This window comes from Glycine soja, chromosome 16, assembly GCF_004193775.1.
Source record: "Glycine soja cultivar W05 chromosome 16, ASM419377v2, whole genome shotgun sequence".
NCBI classification, from domain to species: domain Eukaryota; kingdom Viridiplantae; phylum Streptophyta; class Magnoliopsida; order Fabales; family Fabaceae; genus Glycine; species Glycine soja.
In genome coordinates this window covers 3292334-3308653 of record NC_041017.1, presented here as the reverse complement: position 1 = coordinate 3308653, position 16320 = coordinate 3292334, and the positions used below count along the sequence as shown (strand labels likewise).

Below are 16320 nucleotides of genomic sequence, written 5' to 3'. Positions count from 1 at the left end.
GCCCTTCCCTCCCTCCCTCCCTCCCTCCCTCAGCCACTCTCTCGGCGTCTAACTTTTCATCCCTTCTTTCTCGAGTCCCTTCTCTGTTGTTGCCTTTCTTTCACGTTTTTCGTTTCGCCTGCGTTCCAATCTCAGATACCACTGCCGCCGCCACCGTAAACCACCGCCGCCGCCAGGTCCTCTCTCTCTCTCTCCCCTCCTTGCATGTTTAGTCATTTATTGGATCAATGAAATTCCAAATCTGCTTACTAACTCCTAAGGTTATTAAAAAATAAACTGTCCACGACTGCGATTTTGACCGCAATTTCAAAGTCTTTGAAGTGTTTGCGACTGCAACACGACCTCAATTGTGGCTGCATCAGCTTTATTTGTCACTAATTTCCCCCAATTTCAAGGAACACGACGAAACCGCATCGTACCACTGCTTAGTTAGTGTGAGGAACCCTCACTCACTCACTCACTCACTTAATTTTCCCCCCAAATTTTTTAACCGCTAGAATTTCAAGTGAAAGGAGATTCAGTTTAGTGGCAAGTCTCTCTCCTTAGAATTCGTTGTTCTACTTTCACTGTGCTTCCGTTTATGTGCTCTGTGTAATGACGCAATTCGCTCCACACAAATGGAACTGTCCAAGTTGACCGTTACGGATAATAAATTGGACTTGGAACAGAGAGTGCTTGAAAAATGAAAAACTGTTGGTTTATTATTTACATCGTGTTGAATTGAGAAGCAAAGCAGTTTTTTTTTTACAGGCAAATGTTAGTTGTTAGGATTGTTAATTTTTGTTAGTGGAGATTCAAACTTTCGACCTCTCCCCTCTTCTCCTCTCTCTTCACCACTAGACCAATCTTATATCTCCAAAAGTAAAGTAGTTGAGCGTAGTGTTGTTTTTGTGATTGCGTTCCTTGGAATATGTACTGTAATCTTTGCCAATTTTATGACAAGGTTAAACTTTGAAGATTTCAATCAACACGAGGGGGGAAAGTGAAGTTTTGTGTTTTGTGTGCTGATCAAAATTTCTTCATTAGTTATTTTATCCTGATTATTTAATGTTAGATTGATACTGGTGATGTCAGTCAAATAAATAAATAAAAATCCTTCAAGAATTTAATAGTAGCTGGTCTCAGAAAATAAATGTACCTGTACCCTTCCCATTCTTGAATTTGTGATTCTCTCAAGTTTTTGCCAGAGCCAACCATAGTCAATATCAATGAACATTAGCAAAAAAGGACATGAATTTAGACACCTACAAAACTACTTAACAATTTGAAGGTTTTTATTACTGTCTAAATAGAAGCAGAAACCTATTGGCAACTGTCTTTCCTCTCGAAGATAAATACTTCAATTGCTAGACAGATCCATGAAAAAAAAAGACTTGTAAGGGTACAAACATCGTGGGCTTTAGTAGCTGAAACCAAAGTTGTTTAGCTCAATTAGGAATGCCTTAGTTATCAATACTGGAAGCACAATGTTGAAGGAAATAACACAAATGAAAAGAGAGATATGCACATTCCAAGTCTTTGATTTTAAATTATTGGCATTTTGGTTTTTTTTTTTTTTTGATCAGCAAAGATAATAATATATATATTAATGAGAAAGAAGTACCAGAGGTACTATGTACATAGGTAGGTTACCATACACATGGTTCCATGGCATTTTGGTTATTGGTAATTGTAGATAGAACCTGAATAGGGTTATCGGGAGTTAGAAAAGTATTAAAGTTAGTCTTTTGATTTGTTTCTATCATTCAATTCTAACTCTTTTTGGTTGAATTTGTCCTATTAGCGTGATGTATAAATCACTAGGAAACAGCTTCTTGTATATGTTAGGGCTAGTGAATTAATGTAGTAGTTTGTTTGCCCAAAAGAATAGAAAAAAGTTGAAGATGAAAAACTGGGTCTGATGGATATTGAGTGCTACTTTTCTTCTGATGGTGTAATCTAATATTGACAGATTGGGACTCATGCCAATGCTTCTGCTTCTGATCTAAAGTCACAAGATTCATGTGGTTTAGCCTCTGTTGTAGTCTGTGAAGATAAAGGTGATAACTGATGTTACAATTCAGTTATTCAAGGGAGCTTTAGTTTTTTGATGAACAGTTGTAAACATGTCCCATGAAGAGTGACCCACGGTGTCTGGATTGATGCACCAGTCACCATAATTTTATCAATTTGTCATTGAATAAAAATTGGCTTGAAAGCATTGCAAGCTTAGGCTATGGTTGGTTGGAATTAAATTGGGCTGGTGAAAAATGATTGTGTATTAGGGCATAAGAAAGCTAAAACACTTTCTTTCTTCCTTTTGGTGAATTAATGGAGTGATCATGCTGTATACTATGCTCTCCAAGACTGGTACTCAATTTTTATGAAATTAAAATAGTTTGCATCAGTTGTTCAGAATCTCTGATTAAGATAGTATAGTTTCTATCAACTGATTTATGAGTGCAGTAATTTATTTTTTATTATTTTAATTCTATAAATTTTAATTACTAATTTACCTCTCCCCTAAATGATAAAACCTGACCCTGTTCAACTTTTATCCCAATTCCCTAAAAAAATTCAATTCCATCTTATTTCACTGGTGTTCTGCAATCATTTTCAATGCCTCCATCTCACTGACTCTGCAGATTTGTATCGATCACAATGGTGTACTGCAGTCACTGTGCCAAAAATGTCGCTGGCGAGCGACTAGATGATGGTTTCTTGTGAGTATCTTTAGTGCTTCGACATTAATTCAGGAATGACACTTTTTCTTTTCTTAGTTTCATTTTAATTTCTAATGAGTGAGATATTGTACAAATTGAATTTGGAACTGTTTATTATATTTAATCAGGTTCTAGGAATGTTTAGAGGAAACTTCCGATGTTATTTAATGTATATTTTTGTATTTTTGTTTCTCAGATGTTGTGGAAGCTGTGGGAGGGTGTTGGAAGATTACTTTTTTGCCGAGGAGCCTTCATTTGTTAAGAATGCAGCGGGGCAGGTAATGGAAGCTTGACAAGCTAAGGTGGTTTTCTGGGAGATTGAAACTTTATTTTCTTTTTCTTAAATTAACAACATCATGTCACGGGAGAAAGAGGCTTGAGCTACTTCTATGAAGGACTGATGGGGATTTGGATTACTTGAGGTTTAAGTTTGATTGTGGGTATGGTTTGAGAGAGAAAGGAAGAATACATGGATCCCACCATGAGGTCCTATATTTGAGACCTGCATGGTATCTTTTCTCCTGCAGAATTTGACAATGTCGTTCTCTTAGGGGAAAGTAGAGGATCCAAATTCTCCTAAGGTCATATATAGCACTCTTCTAACATGCGCCAAAGATATTATTGTGGCTCATTATTTGCTTCTTCTGTCAATGGAGAACATTATAAAGGCATTAATAGGTCTGGTGCTTGAACCAAAGTTTCTGGGATATTGGTGACTTATGAGGAAGACAAGTTTAATTGTTTTCTCCATGAGCATTTCTTTTGCTTTTCATTCTACACTCTTGTTTTTCATGTTTTTTTGTTTCTCATATATGGTTTCCTTGTGTCTCATAGAGTAAATTATCAGGCAATTATGTAAGAACAGTTCAAAGTGAGTACTCTGAATCACGTCAAAGGACTTTAGATAGAGGTATGTCTTTCTTAAGTCTCATGACTGATTTCACACTCGGGATGTAATTGAAATGATGGTTTCCAAAATATTTTTTTTTTGTTTAATACTAATTGATTTTCTCATTTGGTATAGAATACCTCATCGTATATTTGAGAATTATTGAACGTGTTATTGTGTTAGTCTTAAATCTGTCAAGTTCTGCTATTTTCTTCTGGTTGTTCCTAGTTCATTTCAAAGTCGTGGTCCAATAATAACTTCAATATTTCATATTTATCCCAAGATAGGGAAAATGTAATATTTTTAATCTTCAGAACAGCCAATGCTCTCAATTTATACTGTGCAGGAGGATGACCTTATCATTATAGGGAAAACATGTATAGAAGAGAAATTTGGATCATTTTTTTTAGCACTTCACCATAATATAATGATCAGTTTGATTGCTGTAAATAATTTCATACATGTAGTTATTTATGTTCTTATGTGCCTATTTTCTTTGAATTCACAGCTTATGATGAAATTAAATATTTAAGTTTCGGCCTTGGAGTTAATGATGAACATATGGCTGAACAAGCTTTGACCTTTTATAAAGTATGGACCAGTTTTTACTTACTCATTTTAAACTTGCTTTCTATTTATTTGTACATGTTTTGAAAATGGTTTGTTATTTGATTTAACTAATCCTTGAATTTGCCTGTTGAAGATAGCGCTTGAGCGAAATTTCACCCGTGGACGTAAATCAGAACAAGTACATGCTGCTTGTCTCTACATTGCATTCCGGTATGTGAGTTCTCTTTGGCATGGGTGTTGCATGATACTTCTCACAATTATCATTTTTTTGTTCCCATTAGTAACCATGTGATGTGAAGATTTTGAAGATCTCTTGTTTAAATCTGTTCAAATAATAATCTTAATATAAACCTCAAACCATTTTTTTATCATTTCTTAAATTGATATTACTCTGTTTGTATCATTTTCTTACTTTAAATATTAAGAATGCATGTCTGTTACTAATGATTGGCTAGCATGTAGGTTCATAGTTGTTATTTTTGTGGAATTGTTGTATAAGTCTCTTTTTCGTGGTGGACTTAATTCATATATTATATCGTGTTTACATATTTTATTTTCTTGATTCATTAGATTAGATATAAAATTAGGGTGTGTGCACATATAGCCTGTGTAGAAGTTGAAACAAGAGGACACACTGACATAGCTTAGTTCTTAAGTTGATCTGTGATGAATGCTTGAGTTTCTGATTTCAATTTATGAATGCATTTCCAATTGATGTAGGGAAACTGCTTCAAATTTCTAAACCATTACTTTGGATGGGAGGGCATATAGACAAAGTTAGGGAAGACTTTATTGATTTTGGGGGAATTTGGAAGAGTATACCAAGTTTCTTGGGACTTTTGATTCACACACACACACACACACACACACTGATGTCCTATATTTTTTACATTAGTCATGTTGGAGTGTCTGTCTTGCGTTTGGTGTTTGTGTTGGAGTCCATGATTCATAGCTTATTAAAAGCTGCAATAAATAAGGTAGATATGATGGAAGGTGATAGGAATTGAGATTTGAGAGGAAGACTTGGGTTAGCTGATACAAAATGTGGAAAACAGGCCGAAGGTTTGGCAAATTTACCATATGAGACGTAAGCAACAAAATAGGGGGCTGAGCTAGCAAGAAAGGGAGAGAATGACATGTACTGAGTCAGTTATAAAGAATAAGGGAAGGGGAGAGAGAATAATGAGGGTTTTTCAGTTATAGAGATAGAGTGAGATCACCAGGAGTCTTCTCTATCAGATTTTCTTTTTTCATCAATACAATTTACAAAATAATTAATTCATTTTCAGTTTTGAATCCATCATAAGTTCACTCAGTTATTAGGGGTAGAGGGAGACTGAGAAAAACTATAGGTGAGACGATTAAGAATGATTTTGAAGTTAATAATTTGTCTAGGCATGATTTATAACAAAACATTATGCTATTGTTTTATCCTTGTAGTTGTCTACCCCATCTGGTAGTAATTGACAGTGAATAATGTTGTACGACTGTGGTTGAAGAGCAATGAGTCTGGTTGACTGGTTGTATTGTATCTATATTCTTTTCAGCACTTTATTTTTTATGCTGAAATTATATTTTTCTTGCAGGCACAACAATAAACCATACCTTCTTATTGATTTTTCAAATTATTTAAGGACAGATGTGTGAGTATGCTTTTCTTTTGTTACTGGAGTCTGACATTGGTTATATTCCCCCCATATTTTAGTTCATTTAATCTCAATGTATCCCTGTTTTTTTTTTTTTTGTGTTTCTGAATGTTGCTTTGTTCCTGTTCATGAATTTGTTGTGCAGTTATGTGCTAGGAGCAGTTTTCTTGCAGCTTTGTCAAGTGTTAAGGCTTGGAGAGCACCCAATTGTTCAAAAGCCTGTTGATCCAAGTCTTTTTATTCATAGATATACCAAGAGTGAGTGTTTTCTTTTTACAGCTCAGTTTGTGTAAGAGGATAACTAAAATGTTTGGTGTATAGGATAATCTCATTGTATTGCAGGATATATAGGTTATTTGCAGTAGACTCGAATGAATTTTTCACTCTGCAAAAATAAGATAGACATTTTTATGTTAGAGCCACAAATGATGTGCTGTGTGCATGCCATGATTAAGAACTCACTATTAAGTGATTAATGTTTATTTGAAAATGAATCTAAATTACTGTGATTTTAGTTCAGACAATTTCCCTTCATATTTTATATATTTTTTCTTTTGATAAAAGAATAAATAAATAAGACGACCTAACTTGTATGTTTTTAGCATGAAAAGATATTCAATCCAGGTTAGGTTTAAGAATTTTTTTTATTTAAAATTTCTATCCATTGTTTTTCTTTAAGCAAGGAGAAATAATTAGACTGATGCCATGTCATGTAGATTTGTTAAAGCGAGGGAGTAAGGCTGTTTCGGATACTGCACTGGCCATTGTTGCAAGCATGAAACGTGACTGGATGCAGGTTTCTTAACATGTTCTGGCATTTTCTTAGTTATTTTTTTAGTTTGGACAAAAAGAAAGCATTAATTTGGGACGTAAAGTATGAACTCTTTTTATTATTCCTATTGTATTGCTAATGTTAAAAACAGACAGGGAGGAAACCTAGCGGACTATGCGGTGCAGCATTATACATATCTGCTCTTGCTCATGGTATTAAGTGCTCTAAGCCGGATATTGTAAGTTATGCTAAAGTTTTGCATCTTTTGATTGATTTTATTATTGCTTGTAATGTATTTTCTATAACCTATACAGGGCCTCATAATTGTTGAAGATAATCATTACTGAATCGATAATCTGGAAAATACTCAATGCTTTATCCATAGTTTATTTAAAAATTTTGTTTAGACTATTCCGGCAACTTCATCCTGTTGGTGTGTGAGCAGCTGTTTGATGAACAGTACCCTGTGAGGTATAAAAAGACAGAAACTGGGAAGACAAATATTGACTAGCATTATGAGTGCAAAATTTTAATACAATTGATTTTCAATTTCAGTTGAGAAACTTTGAAATATAGTAAAAACATCATTTTACCTATTTGTTTTACCTATTTTACCCTTTAACTGCTATAGATATAACTATACATTCTCTCATTTTCTATTCAACTTCCTTCCTCTCTCCTATTTTATGTCTTATTCCCTATAACAATAGTGTACACATTTGTTTACCCTATTTTATCCTTTTACTGCTATAAATATAACTGTACATTATTTCGTTTTGTATTCAACCTCCTCCCTCTCTCCTATTTTATGTCTTTCTTCAAAAAATGTGGATAGACAGGCACGGCAATGCCCATCTTTCCTTTAGTTATTATTATTATTTGCACCAAGGGTGATTTATGCTTGTGTATATATGTGCCTGTTATAATTGTAAATGACATACAAATTTTCCTTTGTATTTTTATATTGTTTCTGTCATTCTGTTTCCATTTAAGCATTTTTGTTCTTGAAGAGAGAGAATGCTCATATTAGCAGTAACATATGGCATGATCTTATGCATAGACTAGTTACACATTTGTTTCTTCACTCAATGATTGATCTAAATTTCAAGTATATTAGTTGAGCCTTAATATCTTTCTTTTATTATGTGTCCCTTGATTTTCTAATTTTCAACGCAGCTTAAAATTGTCCATGTATGTGAAGCAACATTAACCAAACGATTGGTAGAATTTGAGGATACAGAGTCTTCTAGCTTGACAGTATGTTTCCACCTCCTTTTAACGCCATGGTGTCTTTTGATATGTGATTATCAAAGCTCTACACTGAATTTTGAACTTTTATGTTCACTGAGTGTGTTTTAGACTTGTAGTTAATTTCACTATCTAAGATTTGACAGTAAGTTGACAATTTTCATCAACCTTTATGGTTACAGGTTGAGGAGTTGAATACAATGGCAAAAGAGCATGAAAAAAATCCAACGATAATGCCAGAAGGTGGATTAAAAGGATGTATTTCAAAAGATCTACTGTGTGAGCACAAGGAGGATAGTGGGGTGACCCATTTTGCACTTGGATTATGTGAAGCATGCTATAAGGATGTGAGTACTTTCTTTCTTGTCAAGTTGCTTAGTTTTTTAGCCACACTGCTTTTTGACATTTACTGTTGTGCTGATTGATACACTCACAGTTTGATAAGCTCTCTGGTGGACTTGGTGGTGGTTTGGATCCTCCTGCGTTCCAGCGTGCTGAGAGGGAAAGACTTAAAAAAACACTTCCAGAGGAGAGTGTCGATGAAGCATGTGCTGTAAGTATTCCTTCATTAGGTCTTGTGTGTGGTAGTTTGCATTTCCTTTTGCAAGTATCCATGTTTTTGTGCAATAAAAGATTCGCAATATTCACTAGGGCTTGTCTTGTACACAAAGAAGCGAAAATATTTTTGTTGACTTTATAGTTAAATTGCTAAATAAAGTTGATATAATTGGAAACACTAAACAAACAATTCAATAACTAAGTAGGGGCTATAAAACCCTCTTTAATTCCATTAAATTTTGAGTTTCATCTTGGAAGAGAAGAGAATCTATGGTCACAAATTCCAGAGACAAACATACTGGTGCCCAATATCATACTTGAACACCATGCCCATACTTTAATGTCTTTTTATAATACTGATCAGATCCAATTAATATTCTACTTTTAACTGAATGAATCCAGCAAAAGTGTAAGAGACGCCTTAGAAATGAGCCATTTGATATAATAAGAAATACTCATTGCATGTGCATGTTCACACACTGTCTAATCACTACCATGATAATGTAACCCCTCATTAGCAAGAATACTCAGAAGAGCAGCATTTACAAAAGTGTGGCCAAGTAGAAGCTTTAACTTTAATATAGCACTTATCCTATATGAAACCCATCCCATCTTAAGGCAATGATGCCCTGTATTTGGGCATCTGAAATTAATTCCAATTTCCAGAAACTGCATCTCTTTCCAAACAACATGGTGCTGATAAGTTTTAGAAGAGCCATAAACTAACGCAACCTTCAAATCTTTATATATATATATAGATATATACTTTTTTTTTTCTGGTTCTTTTGGTTAGTTGGCGAATGCATCAAATGATCAGTTTAAGAGCCACAAAGAAGATTTGCCTGCCTATGTGCCAGAAAGTATTGGTGGGTGTTATTTCTTTCACTCTTGCTAGCTTGTTAGATTTCCTGTCTACAGTTATTCATTCCTAAATTGCTCAAAATGCATTTAGGGGCTAATGTTGAGCATGAGGCCACTAAAGATGGTAAATATGATGATTCACATAGAGAAGATGAATCAGAAACTTTATCTGATATTGATGATGAAGAAGTTGATTTGTACATTCATGATGAGGAGGGGAAGCATATCAAGAAGATACTGTGGGAAACAGCAAATAGGGAGTATCTTGAGGTACAGATAACTTTATCTACTATTTTCTTTTTAATAGTGCTAGATCAAGTTGTCTGTTAAGTTTTTTTTTTCCACTATCTATCGTGATTAGAAGTTCAAATTCAGAACTGGGTGCTTGTACTTTTGTTTGTTCCTGGTTTTCTGTTTAATTTTAGGCTTATTTGGGAGGTTAATCTGCACAGATCTCACTCAATCTTCCTTTTTTTTTCAGGAGCAGGCAGCCAAGGAAGCAGCTGCAGCAGCTAACAAGAAAGCTTTTGAGGCAAAATTTGAAAACTGTTCGGAGGATATACTAGCGGCAAGAGAGCTTGCTGCATCTTCTATTGAAGCTGTGGCAAAATCCAGAAAGGTACTTTCTGAATCTTGTGAGGTTCTTCGTGTGAAATTAGACCACAAGTAACTTAAGATAAATATTTCATTAAATCCACTGTTAGATTTTTATCTCTCATTACATAAATTATTTCAAGAAGTGTCATGTCAACTTGATTTTAATCCTTTATTAGTACATCATTTAATTAACATAAATATGATTTCCATAATTTATAAAACTGACTACTAGATTTTGGCTTATCAATAACCAATTTATTTGAAATTTGATATTCACGAACACTGTATTTCTCACAATTCAATGGTTAGATTGATGAAGATCACATAAAATAAGTTACTCAATTGTCGAAGTGTTTCAATTCTTTATAATGTCGTTCATGTTTTACTAACATGGGCATTAGTTTGGAATTAGTTGCTATGAAATAAAAAATTGGGACTTCATGGCCAGTGCAAGTAAAAAGTGCTAATTACCACTGAAAAATATATTTGTGATTGACAGAATTTTTTTTAACTGCTTTATTTTCAAATTGATTATACTCCTCGATATACTTTTCAATGGCTGTGCTTTCGTAGAGTGGATCCAATAGTTATGCACTGTTTTTTTTTTGTTTACATAGTATCATTAATGCTGCATAAACTACTGCAAGACTTCAAGCGTATAATTTTTTTGTTTGTTAAATACACTATTGCAGGAAATGAGACAGAAACGAGCCTATGAGGCAAAAAATACAAGGCCAGCTCAATCTGCTGCAGAGGCCTTTGGCCAAATGTCTAATAAAAAAAGGGTATTTATTCAACAAGAGACGTACATTTTCTTTAGATATTCTTGTAGCCCAATACATTGTATATTTGTAATATGTCCTGTATATTCTGCTTGGTTGTATGTATTTTTTAAACTCCTAGTTTCTTTTTTTAGGAGATTTTAACATTGATGTAGTTTAGTCTATATATTGACGTTATGTGCAGTCTTTTGAAATGAGGAATAAAGTTATTTTTCCCTCTATTTTGAAATAACCCTAGCTGCTTTTATTGCAGCCACAGCTGTCACGTTCATTGTGGCTGACTGGCTGCCTTTGTTGTGGTTGATTCAAATTAATTCTCAGCCATTAGAGTACTCTTTTTTTTTTTTGTGACAGAAACAGCTGCTGCTTGCTGCCCCCTATATATCTTGATTGGCAACCTCACCTAGATGCTCACCACTTCACCTAAAGAAGTATCACAGGCATTTTATATGCTTAGGATGGATCATGAAATCCAATATCTTTATGAGCTAGAATTTATGGTGTTCATGTTCGATTTATAGTTATAGACCATTTTTTGGCTAGTACCTAGTAGCATAAGATTTTAGAAGAGTTGGTCCTCGACATGGTATATCGAAGTGCTTATGGCCAATAGGTTAGAGGTTTCCTGGCTTCAAGCCTAAAGATTTTACACGTGAGGGGGAATTTGAGGTATAAATTGTTCCTGACACAATAGCACTGCACTAGCTTAAACTCTTCGGATAGTTGTTGCTTGACAGTTTGACTTAAACTTGTTCGATTGAGTCTGCAATTTTTGGGACCTGCTTTAGGAAGGAAGGAAGGAAATGTTCGTAAGCATACATGCTCCAATAAGTCATGAGTCATGTTCCTTATTTTTCTTCCTCCCTTTTCTTTTTATTGGTCCGTCATCTGTCATCTCCTTACTTCTACTTCCTATGTTATTGGGGGTTGCTAAAGCTTTCTTTCACTTCTGTTCCGTGCCAAAGGGAAAATCTTTTGTTGGCTAGAGGAAAATTTTCAATGCATTATGCATAACTCATCTTTGAATCAGTCATGCTTGTGTGTGTATACATAGTCTAAAAATCCCATGAGATTCCTTTGTAAAACCCCAGGATCAAGGGATTAGGTTAATCCAAAAATTACTAGGTTATGATACATTTATAATTATTAAGAGGATATTTGTTTTTGTATTTTCTAGTAGGATCTGATTATTAAATTTTTCTGGAGTTTGTTCTCTTTTAATGCATATTTTCCTAGTTGATAGGGGATGTTGATGTGTGATTGGCTGGATTGTTGCTGGGTGGGTGCTTGGGTGACTTGGCCTGTTAGAGCTGATGGTATGTTTGATCAGCACGGTTCAGCCCAATCCACTGTTAGGTGGGTGGTTTGTAACTGTCCAGAACAGACGAGTGGAAAAGGAACTCAAAAGTGAACTGTTGCTCCCTAGGGTCCATTTGGACGATAGAACTATCATTTGGAACTCTAATTTCAAATCCTTGAGAATTCAGGTTTAAGGCTTCTTTGTTGACATCTTTTTAGATAAAGATGATCTCTGATTTTTTGTGATTTAGGGTTTTTTTATGTGCGTGCAGCTTTGTTGGTCAAATTTTTTAGATTCATTTTAATTATTCACATAAGATCTTCTGAAATTGTTAATAAATTACTGACAATACTTGTTTGCTTGTAGAATTTGCAGGGTCTCAAATCTAAAGTCAATTTTGAACTCCTGAATGAATTGTTTGATGAAATGGTAATTCTCTCTAGAACTGTTTTTTCTTTTTAATGCTTGTAATAATATTGATACTTTTTGAGTTCCACCAACACAAGAAAATATCTCATATTAAAACCTTGTTTGGATAAACTTCTCATTAGCTACTTAAAAGAGAAGAAAATAAAAGGATAAAATGAATAAATTTCCTATAAGTTAAAAATTAGGTTATGCATATGCTAACTTATAGAAAGAAGGTTATCCCATTTAGCTTCTCCTAAACCTGATTTTAACGGATACATAAGCTAATTTTAACTTATTAGAGACCTTCAATTCATTTTATCTTTTTTTTTTCACAAGTGTTTCTTAAGTCCAAAGAGGACCTAGGTTCTTGTTTGGATAAATTCTTCTTTAAGAACTTACAGGGGATGGAAATAAGAAGTTTAAATAAGTTTTTTCTCCTACGAATATTGCTAAGGGCATTGGTTAAGAAATTAAAAAGAGAAAGTATTTATTATGAAGAATCATAGGAGAGTGCAAAAAATATCATGGGTATTGTAATTTTATGCCTCCCAATAAAAATATTTCTATTTTTAGTTCCTTAACCAATAATATCCTTAGGACACTGGCTGGCATTTGTCTTCTCCTACAGTCTAAAATTAGCTTATGGGAGAAGTTTATTTCATTTTTTCTTCTTATTTTCCTCTCTATCGAAAAACTTATGCAAATAGGCCTAAATGATTTTGCTTTACCTACCTGACATTTCATTCTTGATTTACTGGATAGTTTGACATTGCTTTATCTCAACATGTTTAAAAGACAAATTTGGAAAATAGTACCTATATTATAGTTCTTTAAATCAAGATGTTGGACTTCATTTAAATGTTCTTTCATATGCAGGATACGCAGGAAAATACCGATGGTCTCAAGATACAGAAGAAAGTACGATTTGATTCGCCCCTAGATAAACATGACAATTTACCGTCCAAGATTGAGAACAAAAATGAAGATGAGATGGGATCAGTGGATGAATTCGAAGATGAAGGTGATATGGGGGAGATGTATCAAAATACTGAAAATATGGCTGATAAATATTTCCCTGAGGATGACGGTTTCAGCTATAATGACTATAATGATTATTACTGAAATGTTGCTAGATGATCTTTCTGCTTTTATTATCTGATTTTTTTAGCAACTCATACTAAACATGGCTGGCAGCAGTGGAAACGAAGAGATTGTCAGAGAGACTCAGAAATCTTTGGAAGCTAAGTTGCAATCTGATAAGCTAGTATTCACTACATGAGCTTTTCCTCCTCTTTTTTAATGATTCCACATGCTTTATAGAGAGCTTGGGAATTATTGTACCTGGAAATTGTTAGGTAGGTATTACCAGCCATCATTCTGCTTAACACAGAATAGGGGTTAGATTATGTGTTTCATTTTAAATTATACTTTTTACTAAATATGACAAACAGTTAAATTGATTATTTATGCTGAGTTTGTGTAGAAATTCTCGCTATGATTCTTCCTAGTACTGCTTTCAGTTTGTTTTTTCCAGCTTAAATACAGAGGCATCTTCAATTCAATGAGATGTTGTAAAAGAAGGCAAGTGTCTATTCTATTTACTTCTAAACACGTCTTGGCTTCTTATTCAATCATTTTCTGGCCTTCCCGCTCACACAATTCTGAAGCAAAAACGAAAGAATTTTACCGGAGACGGTACTCGAGCCCTGGAGTTTGTTTCCTAATAGAAGACAGCTTACCAATAAACTACTGCTTGCTTTGTTATTCATAAGAGAAATATAATATAATATATTATATTCATCGGTTTATCATCTTATATCTATAACTATTTTTTTATACGTATATTTATTTATAACTATTTAAGTATTTATGTAGTTTAAGTAATGATTGATGATCCATTGACTCAATAGTTTTATCGTGTTAATCAATAATAGAACTGATTTCATGTCTCTTTCAAATTAATTTGCAGTGATTATAACATATATTTACAATAAATTATTTTAATGATTTAATTGATTGGTTTAATCAAAATATATACTTGTTATAGTCGCCTAATTATTATAATTAAATATATTAATGTGTTTTAATGATTAAAAATAAATAAAAAGTGATAAAATATAGGTAAAAAAAAATGAATACTACGTGGCATCCCGGGTCTGTCGAATTTCAACTTCGTGAAATTTGTGGAAATTGTAAAGCATGCAACAACATTTAATAATATTATTTGTATAGACAATTTTATTTAATATATCTTTTACGAAGCCTATTGTCTTAAATTTTAAAAATAAATAAAAATAATGTCAAATTAGTTTAGATTTCATTACATTTTTTTCCTTTTCTGAATGAGATTTCATTATACATTATTATACTAATACTATTACTGAATAAAGTTTTTTTTTATTAAAACATATATGCTAAGGACCTATACAATTGAGAGAATAAAGTAAAGTTAAATAACAATTAAAATAGTTATTTATAAGGAATCATTAATATAATTTTTAGTAATTTATAAGGACTATTTTAGAGTGTAAATGAAAATAATTAAGACCATTATTTCTAAAGTTGCCCGAATTTTTTAAAATAAATTTATAGATATTCCAAAATAGTTTAAATTAAAACAAATATTTTAAACGCATAGTTATTGCATATTCAATCTCCCAATATACATAGTTATTATATTTTTTCAGTTTTTTGTATACATAAATATTGTTTGTTTATTTTTTCTGTAGCTGGTATGCTTCAGCCACATATAAATATTATTGTTCTTCATATATGTTATTTTCCGTAGCCACCTGTCATATTGTTATGATGGACTTTATGCTTGCCATGAACTGCTGTGTCTTTGGTTTGTTTTATGAAGAATCATCATCATCAAGAGTGATTTGTATCTGGTCTAATTGTAAAATAACTTACCTTCTCTAAAAAAAGTTAATTTTAGCTTATGAGAAAGTTTATTTTATTTTTCTTCTCTTATAAGTGTATGAGGAAATTTATCTAAACAGTATTCCAGGTTTTAACATTGATTTACGTTTTCCTTTAAGCATTTTTGTTCTTGAAGAGAGGGAATGGTCATATTAGCATGAACACATGGCATTGATCTTCTGCATAATAGACTAGTTACACATTTGTTGATGGATTTCTGTCTTCACTCAAAGATAGATATAAATTCCAAAAATGTTACTCAGTATTCTAATTAGATGTCCCTTGATTTCTATTTTGCAATGCAGCTTAGAATAAAAAATGCTTTCGGGCGCTAATGTTGAGTATGATTTACCTATACCTATAAAAGATGAATCAGAAACTCTCTCTGATATTGATGATGCAGAGCTTGATGTGTACATTCACAATGAGGAGGAGAAGAATATGAAGAAGACACTCTGGGAAAGAGCTTACCGAGAGTATCTTGAGGTACAGAAAATTTTATCTGCTGCATATTTTATAGTTTTAATAGTGCTAGATAAAGTTGCTTGTATCTGTTAAGTTTTTTCACTTCCTATCATGATTTAAAGTTCAAATTCAGAAGTAGGTTCTCGTTGCTTGCACTTTAGTTTTTCCTGTTTGCTGTTTAATTTTAGGCTTATCTCACTCAAGCTTTATCGTTTCTTTCAGGAGCTGCTGGCAGCTGAAAAAGCAGCTGCGGCTGCAGCAGGTGAATTTGTTTAAACTTTAAAATAAGCACTTTTTATATAAGTGATTTTTTAAAAAACAGATATAATTTATTTCTTAAAATAAATAGAAAATTGTCTTTTTTAAACATAAACAGTTTAGACAAACACACTAAAAAAACAAAAAAAACTAATTATTTTATTAAAATAATCACTTTTGTTAACAAATAAATTTAAACAAAACTACTCAACAATACAACATCTACTGCAGAAACTGAGGCAAAATCCACAGCGGTACTTTCTGAATTATACCACTTTTAACTTAAGAATTAAGATAAATCCACTGTTAGATTTTCAGTTCTCATTTCTTAAATCATGT

General features: G+C 33.0%; 1 protein-coding gene across 5 annotated transcripts; it reads left to right on the top strand.

Moving 5' to 3' along the window:
• On the top strand, positions 1–13831 carry LOC114390939 (transcription factor IIIB 90 kDa subunit-like). Of its 5 annotated transcripts, XM_028351871.1 has the most exons (20): positions 1–176; positions 1952–2039; positions 2625–2702; positions 2899–2980; positions 3537–3612; positions 4100–4182; positions 4295–4371; positions 5748–5804; positions 5953–6065; positions 6524–6603; positions 6731–6817; positions 7756–7836; positions 8010–8174; positions 8264–8380; positions 9179–9251; positions 9338–9516; positions 9728–9865; positions 10536–10628; positions 12292–12354; positions 13213–13831. In XM_028351871.1, the coding sequence occupies exons 3-20, from the start codon at positions 2641–2643 to the stop codon at positions 13456–13458; spliced, it is 1872 nt and encodes a 623-aa protein (XP_028207672.1). In that variant the 5' UTR covers positions 1–176; positions 1952–2039; positions 2625–2640; the 3' UTR covers positions 13459–13831. The 5 variants fall into 5 exon arrangements, with proteins under 5 accessions (XP_028207672.1, XP_028207673.1, XP_028207671.1 ...); XM_028351872.1 differs by lacking the exon at positions 1952–2039 and having other exon boundaries at positions 13222–13831; XM_028351870.1 differs by lacking the exon at positions 1952–2039.
• The last annotated feature ends 2489 nt before the right edge of the window (positions 13832–16320 follow it).